This window comes from Primulina tabacum, chromosome 5, assembly GCF_025594145.1.
Source record: "Primulina tabacum isolate GXHZ01 chromosome 5, ASM2559414v2, whole genome shotgun sequence".
Taxonomy (NCBI): domain Eukaryota; kingdom Viridiplantae; phylum Streptophyta; class Magnoliopsida; order Lamiales; family Gesneriaceae; genus Primulina; species Primulina tabacum.
The window spans coordinates 4,881,313-4,898,056 of record NC_134554.1 but is presented as its reverse complement, the minus strand read 5'-3'; the positions used below and the strand labels follow the sequence as shown (position 1 = coordinate 4,898,056).

Here is a 16,744-nt window from a genome sequence, read left to right as displayed (position 1 = left end):
TCAAATACTTCTATTTTCCTCGCCCTCCGTATCCTTATTAACCTCCTGTACAACATAATATGTCATAGCACTTAACACGTCTGTCATTGTAATACTCTCAATGACGGTGACAAGAACAACATCACATTTATAATGCCTCCCTATTACTATATAAAAGGAGGCGATAAAAGCCACCGTCGTGCAAACTGAGTCCAACTATACTAACTTATTTATCACTTCCATAACTCGTCTCTCGGATTTTAACTTGGGCCGGACGACCGTAATTTGTACGACGACGACAGCTAACGAAGTATAAAATGTCACTGCATTTGTTATGAAATAGACTTTGAAGGATGGGCTGCTCACTTTTATAACGGCCTCATTATCATCATAAGCTCCATGGCCGGTGAAAATGACAACGAAAGCTGCCGTGTCAAAGAGAACAGCGACCACGGTAACCGAGTTAGTGGCATTATTGATTCCTTCTCTATGGAGTTTCCTAAGCTCCTTTGCGATACCGTTTATGTGTTCATTTTACGAGCTTGCTCGAGCTGAGTATGGACGTCTCTCTTGATTTGTGAGACAGTTTTGCGAAGCTCGTCACGAGGCTGGATGAGTTCGTTGGCTCTGGCAACACCACATCGAATCAAGCACTCTTTAATTTCAAATGTGTCTTATGATAGAGGGAACCTTATGTTATGTCTAGAGCCGTTTTGTGGTCTCTTGTAAAGCGTTTAAGTTTGTGTCCTGAAACAGCATGAGCTCGTTAGCAATCTGGGAATATTGAAATTGGATTATTTTTCTAGCTCAAACAAAACCAAGAAGCTGAGAGTAAAATACCAAAATTGATAACCAAGAAGTATGTGCAAACTTCGAACATGACGAACCTCTGCACGCTTTTTCCTGGTGGCTATATATAACGCAATGTTCCCAAATTTATCCAATAGTATCGTAATTGTTGCGTCTGCATGTAGAAGTCCCTCACCACGACACAAATATCGCCTTTAACAGCAATGTGCAGTGCAGTGTGCTCTTTCTTATCAGTTCTTCTAGCCAGTTGTGGGTCCTTCTCGAGTAATGCTTGGACGACATCTACATGGCCTTGACGGCCACCAGGACATAGGCTAGAATGCGGGGAAACCAAATCGAATCGACGAAATAATTGGGAAGATCTCGCGGTGATTCAGATGTTGACCGAGATCCGAAGCACAAATAGCTCAAGGCTAAGGTAAGACTGAGATCAAGAGGTAATAACCGGAGTGTTGCATTTGTATATGTATTTTGTGTTATGGGAAAATATTGATTGAGATGTGTGTTCACGAGTAGAAATTTTTTTTGTTGGTGTTTTTGAAACCAAATTTTCAAATTCTATATTATCTTATATCTGAAATTCGTTCTATTAATATTTTTAAGAATGTTCTCTTATAAGCACATAATTTTACAATAAAATTAAACTCAAGAGGATGGCTTTTAATTAAGAATTAACAACAAAAAGGCACCATCATTATTTATCGTTGGCTTCTGTTTATTGTAGTTAACCATGAAAATTGAGTGAGATAAAGAGTATAATATAGTGTATTTCAGGTTCATACACAGGGAATAGAGAAGATAAAATCCAAGTCTATTAGCGTTAATTTTGTCTCAATTCCTTTTATTGGATTTTATAACTTGAATAGAATATCATTGTATTGACGAAGATAATACGAGAAATGAATACAACTTTTCAATTCGATTCTTTATTTCTCACTAGGTGCCATCCAGATTTGGATCCTCTACTGTATTAAAAACACAGCATTTGGTGCAGTGCATTTTTTACACGAGATGATCACGTAATCATTTTGTCGACATCACACTATATGAGATAAATTTAAAAAGTTGTCAGATTAAACGAGATAATCATGTGATCATCTCGTGTAAAAAATGCACAGCACATGGTGCTGTGTTTTCAACACAGTAGAAGATCCAAATCCGTGCCATCTCTGTCGGCCGCTTACCATAGTTGGTGTTTCATCAACGAATTCATAAGTGCATAGTCGAACATGTACAACTTAAAAGAAGTTGCTAATTACGTTGAGTTGTTGGGCTTAATTGATCCAACGTTCAGAAAGTGGAAGATTCGAAAATTGGCCATATCATGCTAGAAAGGTCATATTGCATCCCCACAAAAGTGAAGAACGGTCTCAAATTACTAAATTAATCATTCCACCATTAATTAATTTATTTAATAAAACACTTTATTTTTTGTTTTTAATTTTTGTTTTTAAAGGAAAGCATCTCTTGAAAATGATTCAAATGGATAATAATAAAAGTCACACCATCATAAATTAATCACAATTAACCATTCAAATGGGAAATCGCCATGGCCGTTTCTCGAATCACAGTCACCGACAAAACCCAAACCCTACGATTCCCCCTTATCAATTTGGCCCCACGTCGCAATTTGGAAATTTAGCTCCAAAACACTCGACTCCGTTCACTGCGAATTCAAACATGGGTTTGTGTTTACCGTACGGCCACGTGGACTCCAGCTTGCGGGCTCTTGCTGACCAAGCTGAGGGCTTTGGCCGATTCGCCGTCGGTGGTCTGAACGGCGCTGTTTATCGTGTCATCACTCTCGCAGGTGAGAAGATATCATAAAGGTTGGAATTTTGTTGGGGAGGGATTTATTGAACATATTTTTTGGCACTTCTGAAATCGAATGGTTGGCTAACGGCAATATGGCTTTTGAAAGTTAACAAAAAAAATTGTAAATTGAATTGTTGATTTAAAATGTTTGATGAATTGCAAAGATCTTTAAAACTCTCCTAAAGTAGCATCTTTTGAGCTAACTATTAAAGGATTTGAGGCATAAAGGTTTTGACAAAGAAAATGAATTTACTATGTGGCATATTCTTGAGGACAACTTAACCACTGAAACTTGCAAGTTGAAATATTTGAATTACTGTGTCAGCATCTGTCATTGTTTTTTGTATGAAGGCTGGATCCTGTGGTGCTTTCTCTCGTTCTTTTTGTTATTTTGCTTTCAGTTTTCAGTTGCATTTTCACTAGTCCTTGTTGGACAAATTGTATTCCAATTTATGATCACGGCCAATTGATAGTATGATGTTGATCTGCTGAAGGTAGTATGATGACATGATATTATCTGAAGACTGAAAGTAAGGAGAGGTTGTCTGATACCAAGCGACGTGAAATTTAAGGATTGGTCTAAAAATGATTGGTAATAGTAAGTGTCATTGTGTTTCTAAAAGAATTTTGGTTTGGGGAAATGTAGTGTTTCAACATATGTGTTTACACAATTGCTGCTACCGTACTCAAATGTTTATATAGCCCTAATGGGGAAATTATATCAATTATCAGCACCCTCTGTAAAAATTCAAAAATACAAAAAAAAAAAAAAACAAAACCCTGTATAAAATTAATTACATTTAAAACCCCGTGTTTTTTAAAATATGCATAAAACTGCTTACAAGTAAGGGTAAATGTGCTCGAGTTTTTTAACACATGAGTTAAATGTGCTTGATTTTTAAACATTAGAGGATATATTACATATCAATATTTTTTTAGAGGGTTTTAGGGCCTGGTGCAATTAACCCAGCCTTAATGCATAAATATGAATTGTGATTTTTATCTCCTAAAATAAATGCTAATTTGTTGAGCTGGTTTCTTGATTTCACATCTTTTTTTAATGACTTTCTTGTTTCTTAACCCTATTCTGTGTATTTTCAGATGATGGGCCCGGTTCCCTTCGTGATGGATGTCGTAAGAAAGAGCCTTTGTGGATCATATTTGAAGTTTCAGGCACCATCGATCTCTCATCTTATTTAAATGTGTCTTCTTATAAGACCGTTGATGGGCGTGGTCAAAGAGTTAAACTGACTGGGAAAGGTTTGCGGTTAAAGGAGTGTGAACATGTGATTATTTGCAACCTTTTATTTGAAGGAGGAAGGGGACATGATGTAGATGGAATTCAAATTAAACCCAATTCAAAGCATATTTGGATAGATCGTTGCAGCCTCAAGGATTACGATGATGGGCTGATAGATATTACCCGAGAGAGCACCGATATTACCATTTCTCGGTATCTATGAATTTTTTTTAATGAAATTTGATCATGGTTTTTTATTGTGGCATGTTCTTGACTTCGTTATTGTCTCGCTTAGATGCCATTTTGCGAATCATGATAAGACCATGCTCATTGGTGCGGATCCTTCTCATGTTAACGATAGATGTATTCGGGTCACCATTCACCATTGTTTCTTTGATGGGACTCGACAACGGCATCCTCGTGTTAGATTTGGGAAAGTACATCTGTACAATAACTATACTAGAAATTGGGGAATATATGCTGTTTGCTCCAGTGTTGAATCACAGGTGTTTTGATTTTTTTCGTGGATTTCTTAGTTTGCTTGAATATTTTCCTAAATATTTACATTGTTGTGCGTTATTTATTTGCTGATCGTTTTTTTTTTGGGGCAACGTGAAGATATATTCTCAGTGCAACATATATGAAGCTGGACAAAAGAAGGTGGCCTTTAAATATTACACTGAAAAGGTAAATGTAAATCTTAGTTCATATAACATTGCATTAACCCACACATTACCAAGAGTCCCGAGGCCTTGGAATCTAGATGTGGGGAAGAGTTGAATTAAACGTGAAGAAAAAGAGGGTTTTTTCATTCATTATGTTATTTCTTTAAGAACTTTGTTTCTAGCATTGCTAGGGGGAGCAAGAGCTCTTGTACAGAGTTAATACTCTGGGATTTACATTTTTTTATTTAATGCATAAACTTACATTTCGGTATTCACAACTATATTTGATCTTGATTTCTTTTGTCGTTAAATTAGGGTTGTAACAATTTGGAGTCGGTTATGTTTCATTTATGATAAGTTCTTTGTCTAGTCTGTGGTATAAGTTACTCTTTCATGTTCTGTATATTAATGGAAGTTTTCTGATTTGCTCCATAGGCAGCTGACAAGGTACAGGAATGTACAGGCTGCATAAAATCGGAAGGTGATTTTTTTGTTCCCGGTACTCAACCAGGCTTGGTGCCTCTCGCAAGTGAGACGAGCGTCTTCCATCCTAGCGAATTTTATGAGACATGGACAGTAGAAGCTCCTACTGCTGATCTGAAACATTTTCTCCAACACTCTTCAGGATGGCGCAACGTCCCCCGACCTGCCGACTTAGCGTCTTCATAAGATCATAACTTTTATATACTTGTGTTTCACCGTATGTTGCAGGCCCTAGTTTTGAATCGTTGGGCTGGTTGTTGATAACAGCAGAATTTTATCTTTCCCGCCTTGGAGCAACTCTCACTATACTGTTGTGTTGTCATAAACATGTAGTTTACATACATCAATAAACGGAATTCGGAACATGACGATTTGAAGTGGTATATGGATTTGGACATTTATTCATGTGAACGAATAGCGAAGTGGTGTTATATGATAATCGGTTGAAATTTGGAGAAAAAATGTGAGTCGGTGGATGCTATAATTTAAAATAGTTACTGATCTATATATGTAAGATGAGTCGATTCGGTTTATAACTACAGTAAAAAATAATATCTTTTATTTAAAAATTAATATTTTTAACTCAAATTAACATATATTAATAAAGATATTTTGGATAAAAAGTAATATTTTTTTAAATAAATAACTTATAATCCACAAATTTTTTTCAAAACATAATTAGTAAAAAAATAATGTTTTGGACATAAAAATAATTTTTTAATATATATGATATGATTGGACGTGTGTGTCACAAAATCGATCAATTATTCAATTTCATATGAGTTTGTATGAATTTTAAAATTTGTAACAATATATATGCTGCATGGCCGAATTGTTTGAATTAAGGTTTGCTCTAATTTTATTCCTGGCTATCCATCTCGTAAAGTCAAATTTAAGTGGGGTTTTTGAAAATAAGTTGCTAAACCAGGTCGTGGGATTTCATCTAGTTACTGAATTGATCAATTAGTCCCGTAGACAAAATTTCGTGTGAGACAGTCTCACGGGTCGTATTTTGTAAGACAGATCTCTTATTTGGGTCATCCATGAAAAGTATTATTTTTTATGATAGGATTGACCCGTCTCACAGATAAAAATCCGTGAGATCTTCTTACAAAAGATCTACTCTGAGTGTTGACTTGCCTTTATATGAAACGTATAAGTAGGTAGAGTTGGAGTATTTTGGTAGGTAGGGTCAAGTATCGTGGCATAATTATCTTGGTACCGATCATTCAACATGGATGATAAGAGATTAGGGAAGGTTAAAGCAGCAACTTCAAAAATTATTTTACACGAGAGAGAAACTTCAACATTTTTCTAGGTGAAGAGAAAGTAACGATAGTTGAGGAAGAAAAAGCAAGCACGGAGAGAAATAAAATGCATGCATGTATCATGGAGAGAAATAAAAGTCGGTCTCCAGAATAAATCCAAGTCTTGAGATGTGACTTTCTCAGTAGTGTTCTGTTTTTTTTAGATTTCATAAATTATGGGGAGTCGTTAGGCCAAACGCCGGTCTCACTTAATTTCTCAGTTTTTTCGTCTCCGCTAACTATGAGATTTTGTGACTGATGATTTTTTATTGTAAAGATAGATCATAAACAAGATTTTGTGATTGAAAAATCTTCACCATGGATTGGCATACAAAGCCAATAACTTCTGAAGTATAATATTTTGGGGATATGTTAAAATTTTTCGAGTTCAAGTGCCGCAACCTCATCTTTCCGGTGCATCTACTGAGTCAAACTAAATTAAGACAAAAATCTTGTGTGAGACGGTCTCACGGGTCGTATTTTGTGAGACAGATCTCTTATTTGGGTCATTCATGAAAATATAATTACTTTTTATGATAAGGGTATTACTTTTTATTGTGAATATCGGTATGGTTGACCCGTCTCACATATAAAGATTCGTGAGACCGTATCACAAAAGATCTACTCCTAAATTAATTACGAAATTATAATTTACACGGTGTGCATTATAATTAAAACAAATTTAGTGTTATATATTTATGTATAAAAGATTTCAGAGATATTATTAAAATATAAAAATTTTAGAGATTAGTTTTTACTTAAAAAAATTGGCAGTTGGTTAAAATAATTATATATGGTCAAGTAAACTAAGTATATGTAGGATAATTTTAACTTATTCTAAAATATGTGGGGTTTCATAAATTTGTTTGATTGGGAATTTGGGAGTGATATGTGCCTGATTATTTGAAATTTTATTTGAATTTTAATTTGAATAAAATTGAAACGATCTCTTACAATTAAGTTCAAGATAAATAGATTTTGTTATGCCTTGGTGGATTTATCATAATGTGGTTTTTTTTCCCTCGACATCAAATATGGCATAAAAATTAGGAAGAAATATAATTTTATGAATCAACTAAATAAACACATCACGATAACATATATCAAAACACTAATATCCTCAAATTTAAACTCTCTAAAAAATTAATAATATAGAAATAATACTATAGATTATAATTTAAAAATATATATAATCATACACGTTAGATTAATATTCTGACATGCTTAAACGCTAAAATATTAATTACAACAAATAATATAAAACCTGCGGCCTTTTCAACGAATCGCAGACTGCCTCACAGCGGATGAGTTAAATGACAAAGAAGTCCCTCGTTGAACAAGAACAGATTCGACAACCTATGCCCCACATCATCAGGGGTAAATCTGACTACGACCGCCGAATTCCTATCTCCATGCATGGCACGCCCGTGAGTATTGTAAAGCTCGCGATATAAGTAAAATATTTTTCTCGCGAGTGACTCCTTGATATCGTCTCGAAGCCTGGAATCCGACACTATGCAGAGAGAGTGCTTGGTGCACACCTCGTCAAACGTCAAGTTGAATTTCTTGAATGCTTCCTTGACTTGTTCGCAGCTAGTTAGAGAGGAAGGATCCGACGGCAGGCATTCGATGACTTGGCTCCATCCCAGACGCTCGTAGCTTGACGCGAACTGCTTGACTTTGTTTTCATGCAGCGGAAGCCATTCATCCCCGAGCATGTGTCTCAGATTTGACGTGCGCACCTTCATGACGACGTATTGGAGGTTGTTCGCCAAGAATAGATAGGATAGGGATACGTCTTTGAACAGCTTCGACTTGCTGTCGAGTCTGCAGAGGACGGCCAAGATGAGCCATGCGATTTTGATGGATATCGGAGGCGGCGGGTCTTCGGGATCAATGAGACCCATGTATGAATCCGGTAGTAAGTTCTGTTCCGGTGGAGGTGATTCTGGGAATATTTCGTTCAGGATGCTACGGTAATCAGCGAGTAGTGATAGATAGTTCATGGCCTCGATTGTTAGGTCGTGAATGCCGGCGCCGGCTGGCGGCGTTTTGGATGATTCCTTGTGGATCGCGTACTCGAAGTCATTTAACGCTGTTTTTACGTACTCTCCGAGGGTGGTGAGCGACGTCAGTGCCTTTGATTTGATGTCTTCCGTTGAGTCGAATGAGAAGATGGACTCTATCTCCGGCAAGTGGTTGGATATCGCGACGAACATGTCGAGTATTCGGAAAACTTTCTCCGGCAATTTCCTGTTGTTTTTCGTCACGTTTTCTGGAAATCCGAACAAAATCATGGCTCCTCCCTTCGTGACTTCGGTGAAGCACGACTCTCTGATGTAATCCGAGCTCGCAAACACGTGATCGCAGAGCGTCCTCTCCCCATCGAAGAGAGTCTTAACTGCAATTTCCAGAGCATTGAGCCAACTCTTGATCCGTAAGTCCAACGCTTCCCAATTCATCTTATGAATTTGAAAAGGGTTAAACTTTTCCACTCCGAGCCTGTAAATGCCTTCATCAACGATCGATTTCCGAATAATTTTGTATACTTTCAAACACTCCTTTCCGTAACCGCAAGAAATCATGCACTCTGCAATCAATCTCAAATCCGCCATTGCAACTCTAGAGGCGTCTTCAACTTCAGAAATCGACTGGTTCGCGACTCTGATATCGTCGTCTTCGTCACCAGACGTGCTCGACCTCGTCGAATCCCGTGAGGACCGGGTGGAAACCGATTCAGGATCCAGATGAACCCGATTCATTGACAAAATCTGATAAAACTCCTTCTGCAGCCTTTTCATGGCGATCTGCATCAGATTATGGGCGCGTACCAGTTTTTCTGGGTTGGTGTTCTCCATAACGACAAGTCGCATTGCCTTCTGCAAATTGCTCACCCACTGGATCAACTCCTTCGCCTCCCGGCGATTCTCATAGAACAGCGACGTAACCGCTACTACGGTGGTGGTCTCGGGATTCCATTTCATGATAATCGGCTCGGCCATTCCTAAAGTCCGGTTCATGACTGAATCTGCGAAAGTCAAGCGAGACGGGGAGGACTCAATTGGCCGCGAGAGAGTGGGAAACTGAGAAATCGAAGCAGACGATGACGAAGAATGGAATTCTTCAAAGGAACTGCACAGTTTTCTCATTTTCCTTCTCCGTAGAAGAATTGAGGTTTGATTTTTTTGGAAATGAATGCAAATTTGTGTCTGTGTATTCTGGATTTCATCCTAGAGCAGACTAGACTAGATATGGGCTGGAGTAGACAAATAGATCGTATCTCAAGGGATCGCGCTGAGGCTATAAATAGAGCGAATTGGCATTGTTAAATTTTCCAAGTATATTTTGTCTTTTGATAAGTTTGTGTTCAGTCCATATCGGACAAAACAAAACGATGTTACTATTCACACACAAAATATATATATTTAAGTTCACATTTATATTGATTTAATATATCTTGTTTTTTTTAAAAAAATAATAATAAAGAAACGTGTTTATTGTAGACTTGAAATAAGCGGCACTTGTTTGGAGAGAAAGACGTGAAATTTGATACATTGGAAGAAGAAACTAATAAATAACTTGAGAAAAATTCAAACATTATGTAAACCTCTCCTTTCCTTCGAAATTGAATCGAAAGTTTAAATCACTTTGAAAGAAATCAAATAAAATCTTCACCGAAAAAATCATATAAATCTTGAACCTTTTCAATTAGTAAATATTATATTTTATAACCTTGATCGTTTTACTAAGTTAAGATACTTATGATTCTAATGAGTGATTTTTTTATATAAGAAAATTCTAACATAATAATTTTCCAACCGTTTTTGTTTTATGGAAAAGTCTTATGATGTCCTCATTTTCGTTACTTGAAGGGAAGGGACTGTATGGTTTTACCACGTGGATGTATACATATACAAATAATTAGTACTTATCTATGCTACGTTTGGATTAACTTCTCTGCAATTTTAAAAGATTCACACGGTATAATGATATTGAAATAGGAAGAGAAACACTCTCGACGTAAGGCATACCCAAATCACCGGAACATTTATATTAGAGCCTAAGCATTGGTCCTAATTAAAATCTGGAAAATTCGGTGAAAACGCGTGAATAATTTGCAGATACGTTTTTAAATAGGCAAAAGAAATGGAAAAATGCGACGCTAGAGAAAGGCATGAACCATCTAGTTTTGATTCTTCAAAATATTTTTCAACGATTATTTGTTTAAAAAAACTTATTTAAAACTATATATGCATTATATAATTTGCACGCTCTTTCATATATTTTCTCGATTGTTTTTAGCTCACGTTTCCTTTTAACTTCCTTTCTCATTTTCCTTTCAACTTCACATACTTCGTCGCTATAATTCAACCTTCCCGAGTTTTTTTAATTGTTGAAATCTCGATGGTAGCATCCTTATTGAATTTGGGTCTCCAAAATATCTTTTGGCTCGGAATGGTAATGCGTGTTAAAATTAATGTTTCTTTCAACTTATATTCATTCTATTGTTATACATATGTATGTGTATATACACACAACGTATAAGTCATTATTGCTAGTTATTTTATTATGAGTATGTCTCTTGTGAAATGATCACACGAATCTTTATCTATGAGACGGGTCAATCCTACCGATATTTACAATAAAAAGTAATACTCTTAGCATAAAAAATAATAATTTTTCGTGGATAATCTAAATAAGATATTTGTCTCACAAAATACGATCTGTGAGACCGTCTCATACAAGTTTTTGTGTTTTATTAAAGATCCACACCCTAAATGAACTATTTTGGAAAAAAAAAAAATCATTTTATGTTGTCATAAAATCTTCTTGCTTATAAATTTTATGAAGCTATTATATTGAACAATGATATTATATCGAGTAATGAATATATCTACGAAAGTGCTTATAAATTTTATATAAAAACAATGTATTTTTGTCTCCTAAAATTTTTTAAACTCCTCACTTCAATTTCAAAGTAGGCTTCGATATCCCTGCTTCCACACAAAACGACCTAATATATCGCTGCAGCATTTCGATGGAATTTTTTTTAAGAATAATCATATTCGAAATCATAACTTAAGCTCACTCTTTTTTTCCGGCGACTTATATTTTAGTTGTAGATGCTATATTATGTAAGAATATTAAAGTAGCAATACATATCGAAATATAAAATTTTAATGTTGTGGCACATATTTTTTAAGAAAATAAATAAATTTTCTTGAAAATAAGCAATTCTCGAAAATTATAAAAAGTATATACCACGTCGTGACGTAAGACGGTAAAATAAAAATACATTTTAATTAAAAAAAATTCATAAAAATTGAACCAGCCGTACATTGCATCTGAATACATTTAAATTTAGAGATGTTGTTTAGCGTGATTAATTGAACATTAATGACTAATTAATTATTACCCCAATCTTAGACTTGAATACGTACGTATACGTGTGTAACACAAACGTTGCCGTACACACATAAATGTCTGTGTCCGTAACACAGCGCAGCGCATCCTCCATAATTATATATATAGTAAATATGAACAGTTGATGGTACAACTGAGGTCAAAATCACAAGTTAATGAATTTTATAATCGTCATTACTATGTTTGAATTTGAATTTACAATATAATCCCAGTGCCATATTTTTCATTTGACGTTACGACATATAAAAATAAGCTAAATAACTTGTATATCATGTTCATTATCGAGAAAAGACGATAAGTGTGAATGATATATTTTTTACTTTTTTTTTTAAAAAACGAGAGTTTTTCAACATTTTTTGATTGTGAGTTGATATTTATACTTCATTTTTGAATAAATTTGATATATATTTTACACGTGAAATGAAGCATAGATACTACAAATGGAATCTAAATATCAACTATCTATTTGATTAACTGCTATTAATTAATTTTATTTATACATAGAAAAATATATTTCTCATTGTATGATGAATTTAAACTTAAAAAAAAAAACAAGTAAATTTGTCTTATAGTTTTATTTTTATAATACGCGATTATTGATTCTTATTCTTTTATAACAATAGATCATATGTAATTTGTTGTAAGTTCAATTTAAACAATGATAAGTGCGTTTTAATAAGATTGAGTATCGAACTCGGAATAGCTAACGTGATCGAACGATAAATTATCATCATATTCACAATTAGTATTAATTTGTTTGAAAACCAATTGTAGTTTGTACCTTTCTCCTTCAATCGCCATCTCTTCCTTCAACAATTTTTTTTTTTCTCTAATTGCAAATTTATTGCGATTTATTAATTTGACTATTGGTTTTCTTCGAATCTATAGTTCAATGTTATGATTTCAGTCAATCTTTTTAATATTTTACCCACAAAGATTTATGTTGTTTTAAGTTATAATTTCTCTTATTTCTATTTCGCTTTTTATGTGCATGTGCGTAACCGTACGTATTTGAAATTTGTATCATCGCCATGTTTTAAAATTAACTTGAGCCATCCACTTCCCATAGTCCGATGGAATCAAAATTCCAGCATAATAAAGCAAAGCCCTCTTCGATTTTGTTTAGTGATTTACTCGGTCCTTGATTTATCAATGTGGGGGAGAAAATACGGGGGTACTTGCGGGCCAATGACACTGTCCAATTATTTTGTATTTAAGTAAATAATGTAAAACCATTTCTCCAACTGAAGACCGCATAGCGCAGTGGATTAGCGCGTCTGACTTCGGATCAGAAGGTCGTGGGTTCGACTCCCACTGTGGTCGATTATATTTTGTTCTTATAAATGGGCTTTTAAATCTTCATCCACTTTGGCCCAAAACTAAAACTGTTTTTTTTTTTATTTTAGTGTAATTTTGTTGTGTCAAAAGTCTATGTTTGAGTTTTCACTTTGTTAGTTAATTGCTTAGTTATTTGATTAATTTTACTGTTGTTATAAATTATTTAATCCAAATAAAATTTAATTTTATTATTTCCTAAAAAGTAAACGTACAACTTTTAAAAAATTTGGTGCTTAAACAAACAATCAATTAAATTGGAAAATATATATGGCATCTTAAAGAGCGAGGCTTGCTATGTGAAATTGAAAATCAAAATCAGCAATCTCAGCAGAGCAAATCCTTTGGGCAATGAAGCAATTGTACAAGCAATCGAATGCTCGAAGAGATGAAGATATTCCCATTTCCGATACTCCACCATACTCTCCTAAAGCGTCGAAGCACCCTCGATCTCTCCCAAGATCCATCAATTACCTCCTCAAAGAACAGCGCCTTCTGTTCATCCTAGTTGGTATATTGATCGGATCCTCTTTCTTCATCATCCAGCCCTCTTTGTCCCGTGTCTCTACCTCCTTCTCCTCTGATACCAGCAACCACATTTCCGACCGAAGCAGCGAATCCACGCTTGCTTCAGACGATCCGAGGGAATTAGGACAGAACTATTGGCGTCCGAATGGGGTGGGGAGGGTGCCGGTGGGTATACGGGGCAAGAGGAAGAGGATCGTTGTCACTGGTGGGGCGGGATTCGTGGGTAGTCATCTGGTGGATAAGTTGATTGCTAGAGGGGATGATGTGATTGTGATCGATAACTTTTTTACTGGGAGGAAGGAGAATATTGTCCATTTGTTCGGGAATCCGAGGTTTGAGTTGATTAGGCATGATGTGGTCGAGCCCATTTTGCTGGAGGTAGATCAGATCTATCATTTGGCGTGCCCCGCGTCCCCGGTTCATTACAAGTATAATCCTGTCAAGACTATCATATCCTTGTTCTTTGATGTTATGGCCATTTTTCGTTATAATTGAGTGTGACAATGTGTTGATGTTTGTGGTTAAGTGCGTGTGCTGGTGAATTTGTCGTACTTTATGTTTCTTATTGTGATTTGGCTCACACAGTTTGAATAATCGCTTAAATGGTTGTAGATCATAATCAGAGCAAGATGGATTAGATGTGTGTGTATTTCTAACTCTGTAGATATATTCTCGCATAAATTAATAAATAAATATGAGTTCTCATACTTGCAACTATAATTATGTTTTGAAGTGTGTAAAATGTTATGAAATTTCATCTAATTGAACTGAAGCAAATAATTTTGGATTTCCTCTGATTGAATTACTTAATTGAGTGTGCGAGTGCAAATATATTTACTGTATTTCACATGGTGATATAGCCTCAAGTGTCCCAGTTAAGGTAAGCTTACTCGGAAAGTTTGCTGCGTTTGTAAGATATGTATCTCTCTTTAAATTCAAGTGTGTTTTCCCCTATGGCATTTTAAGTGTTTTCATAGGATTTTGAATTGTCGTGATCCTTGACGCATGCTTACAAGACAAATGTGATGGGTACCTTGAATATGTTGGGCCTTGCAAAAAGAATTGGTGCTAGGTTTCTTCTTACAAGTACAAGTGAGGTTTACGGTGATCCTCTTGAGCATCCGCAGAAGGAGACATATTGGGGACATGTGAATCCCATAGGCTAGTGCCATCTTTCTGAATTGAATGCCGATGTGTTTGTTTATAATCATTTTACTGTTTCTTTATAAAGATTTATGACAGAATAATCTTAAAAAATCAGGTGTAAGGAGTTGCTATGATGAAGGGAAACGAACGGCTGAAACCTTAACTATGGATTATCACCGTGGTGATGGTGTTGAGGTATTTAACGTGGACTGTGCTCTGACTCTTTCAATTCTGTGCTTTGCATTCCAACCATTTGCTTACCAGAATTGAGTATGTTTTGGATATTTACTGTGTAAGGTAGTAGTGTCAATGAAATAACTTTTGCATGTCAACTTATGCTAAATCATGAATGATGATCGAGTAGTTGATTTGACTATAAACACTGCGAATTGTGTTTCTCAGTTTTGAACTAACTTAGTAGGCGAAGAACTAATTTACACTGTTTGCGTTGTTCACCTGGCCAGCTGAGCAGAGCAATTTTCCGGCGTTTCTGAAATTCCTCCTTATGAAACTAACTGACCTCTATTGCATTTGAGTAGATAACTGATTGCTATGAATTTGTCTATACTTGTAATGAGAGCATTTTAGCCACCATGAGCATCATTGGAAGGAAACTTGATAAAAACATGCCGTGGCATTGAGTCCCTGGTCGTAGTTCTTATAGTGTACTGACAGCTGTGATATCATTGTTTTTCCGTGTGTAAGGGTATTCAAGATTTCATTGTCTAATTACCATTTTCACTCATACAGGTGCGCATTGCCCGTATTTTTAATACATATGGGCCTCGTATGTGTCTAGATGATGGGCGTGTTGTCAGCAACTTTGTTTCGCAGGTTTGCCTTCCATGTTATTTTTTATGATTCAACAACGGTGCATCAATTTACTTTTTGAGCATTCATGTTCTTATGACTGTAGCTGAACCATGCAGGCCATACGGAAGCAGCCAATGACAGTGTATGGTAATGGGAAACAAACCCGAAGCTTCCAGTTTGTATCCGACTTGGTATGTCATCTTTTCATGTTTCCGTGTGTAATTAACACTAAGCACTGTGACTAAGTTTGGTTTGATGAAGTGGAAAGCTGTAATTCTTGGGAGTGTTTTTTACCTTAATTGCATCATCAATGAAATGCTCTGTCCTACATCCTAGGAGAGTCTGTCTTAAGAGCAGTGTCCTCATAAAATGAGTTCCATCTGACTGAAATTGAACTGAATTTTTAATGCGAAGCCCATGAAATAGAAATTTATTTGTGAATGAAATACCACGTTTGTTCAAACTTGGCTCGTTTTAAGAATATACAATAAAAAATAATGTTTATGAGGGCACTAAATGCACTTTCGGGATGTCAGGTTGATGGATTGGTGGCTTTGATGGAAGGCGAGCATTTGGGGCCATTCAACCTTGGTAATCCAGGAGAATTCACAATGTTAGAGCTTGCTGAGGTTTCGTCCACATTAATTAGTTTTATCTACGTATCTCAACTTTGTGTCATATAACATGCCTTATGTATGTTGGTTCCTTTTGGACATATAACAGGTTGTGAAAGAAACCATTGATCCTAGTGCGACCATTGAATTTAGACCAAACACTGCCGACGACCCTCATAAGAGAAAACCAGACATCACTAAAGCAAAGGAACTTCTGAACTGGGAGCCGAAGATTTCCTTGCGAGAAGGGTTGCCTCGAATGGTCACGGATTTTCGAAATCGCATCCTGAATGAAGATGAAGGAAAAGGAAACTAATGAGAACACGACTGTATTAGTATACTTCAATCGAGACCATGTTGTGTATATTGTTTGTTTTATCATACATATCATTATTTTTCATTTTTTCGGTACACGGAAGTGCCAGCAATAGGCTTCCTTGTATGTGGTTACTAGTGGTTTTCAGCATTGAGAATCTTCGTAATTGGACTAGTCCTCGACAAGAATACGGGCAAGTGCATCTGTATGTTGTGATGTAAATGACTTTTGGTATCAACTGAATACTTGGATCTGAAAAAAGAAGGATC

General features: G+C 35.7%; 3 protein-coding genes, 1 non-coding gene and 1 pseudogene across 4 annotated transcripts; 3 read left to right on the top strand and 2 right to left on the bottom strand.

Annotated features, from left to right (window-relative positions):
• LOC142547424 (ankyrin repeat-containing protein NPR4-like) lies at positions 1-2,020 on the bottom strand (annotated as a pseudogene).
• A 265-nt stretch (positions 2,021-2,285) lies between these two features.
• Positions 2,286-5,483, top strand: LOC142545767 (putative pectate lyase 4). Its single transcript, XM_075653129.1, has 5 exons — positions 2,286-2,599; positions 3,706-4,057; positions 4,140-4,350; positions 4,463-4,531; positions 4,945-5,483. Exons 1-5 carry the CDS (start codon positions 2,326-2,328, stop codon positions 5,176-5,178), a joined length of 1,140 nt encoding a protein of 379 aa, XP_075509244.1. The 5' UTR covers positions 2,286-2,325; the 3' UTR covers positions 5,179-5,483.
• A 2,043-nt stretch (positions 5,484-7,526) lies between these two features.
• On the bottom strand, positions 7,527-9,604 carry LOC142544626 (exocyst complex component EXO70H1-like). Its single transcript, XM_075651655.1, has one exon. It carries the CDS (start codon positions 9,446-9,448, stop codon positions 7,595-7,597), a length of 1,854 nt encoding a protein of 617 aa, XP_075507770.1. The 5' UTR covers positions 9,449-9,604; the 3' UTR covers positions 7,527-7,594.
• A 3,368-nt stretch (positions 9,605-12,972) lies between these two features.
• TRNAR-UCG (transfer RNA arginine (anticodon UCG)) lies at positions 12,973-13,046 on the top strand. Its single transcript has one exon. It is a non-coding gene; the product is annotated as a tRNA-Arg (tRNA).
• A 283-nt stretch (positions 13,047-13,329) lies between these two features.
• LOC142545764 (UDP-glucuronic acid decarboxylase 1-like) lies at positions 13,330-16,481 on the top strand. Its single transcript, XM_075653125.1, has 7 exons — positions 13,330-14,037; positions 14,601-14,747; positions 14,848-14,927; positions 15,483-15,566; positions 15,662-15,736; positions 16,082-16,174; positions 16,269-16,481. Exons 1-7 carry the CDS (start codon positions 13,410-13,412, stop codon positions 16,473-16,475), a joined length of 1,314 nt encoding a protein of 437 aa, XP_075509240.1. The 5' UTR covers positions 13,330-13,409; the 3' UTR covers positions 16,476-16,481.
• Positions 16,482-16,744: the final 263 nt, after the last annotated feature.

Excerpts from the sequence above, each read along its gene's own strand:
- LOC142545767 (XM_075653129.1), top strand. The coding sequence starts at position 2,326 with ATGGGAAATCGCCATGGCCGTTTCTCGAATCACAGTCACCGACAAAAC. Across the intron at positions 2,600-3,705 it reads TCGTGTCATCACTCTCGCAG|ATGATGGGCCCGGTTCCCTT; the intron begins GTGAGAAGATAT and ends GTGTATTTTCAG. Across the intron at positions 4,058-4,139 it reads ACCGATATTACCATTTCTCG|ATGCCATTTTGCGAATCATG; the intron begins GTATCTATGAAT and ends TGTCTCGCTTAG.
- LOC142544626 (XM_075651655.1), bottom strand. The coding sequence starts at position 9,448 with ATGAGAAAACTGTGCAGTTCCTTTGAAGAATTCCATTCTTCGTCATCG.
- LOC142545764 (XM_075653125.1), top strand. The coding sequence starts at position 13,410 with ATGAAGCAATTGTACAAGCAATCGAATGCTCGAAGAGATGAAGATATT. Across the intron at positions 14,928-15,482 it reads ACCGTGGTGATGGTGTTGAG|GTGCGCATTGCCCGTATTTT; the intron begins GTATTTAACGTG and ends TCACTCATACAG. Across the intron at positions 15,737-16,081 it reads TCCAGTTTGTATCCGACTTG|GTTGATGGATTGGTGGCTTT; the intron begins GTATGTCATCTT and ends TCGGGATGTCAG.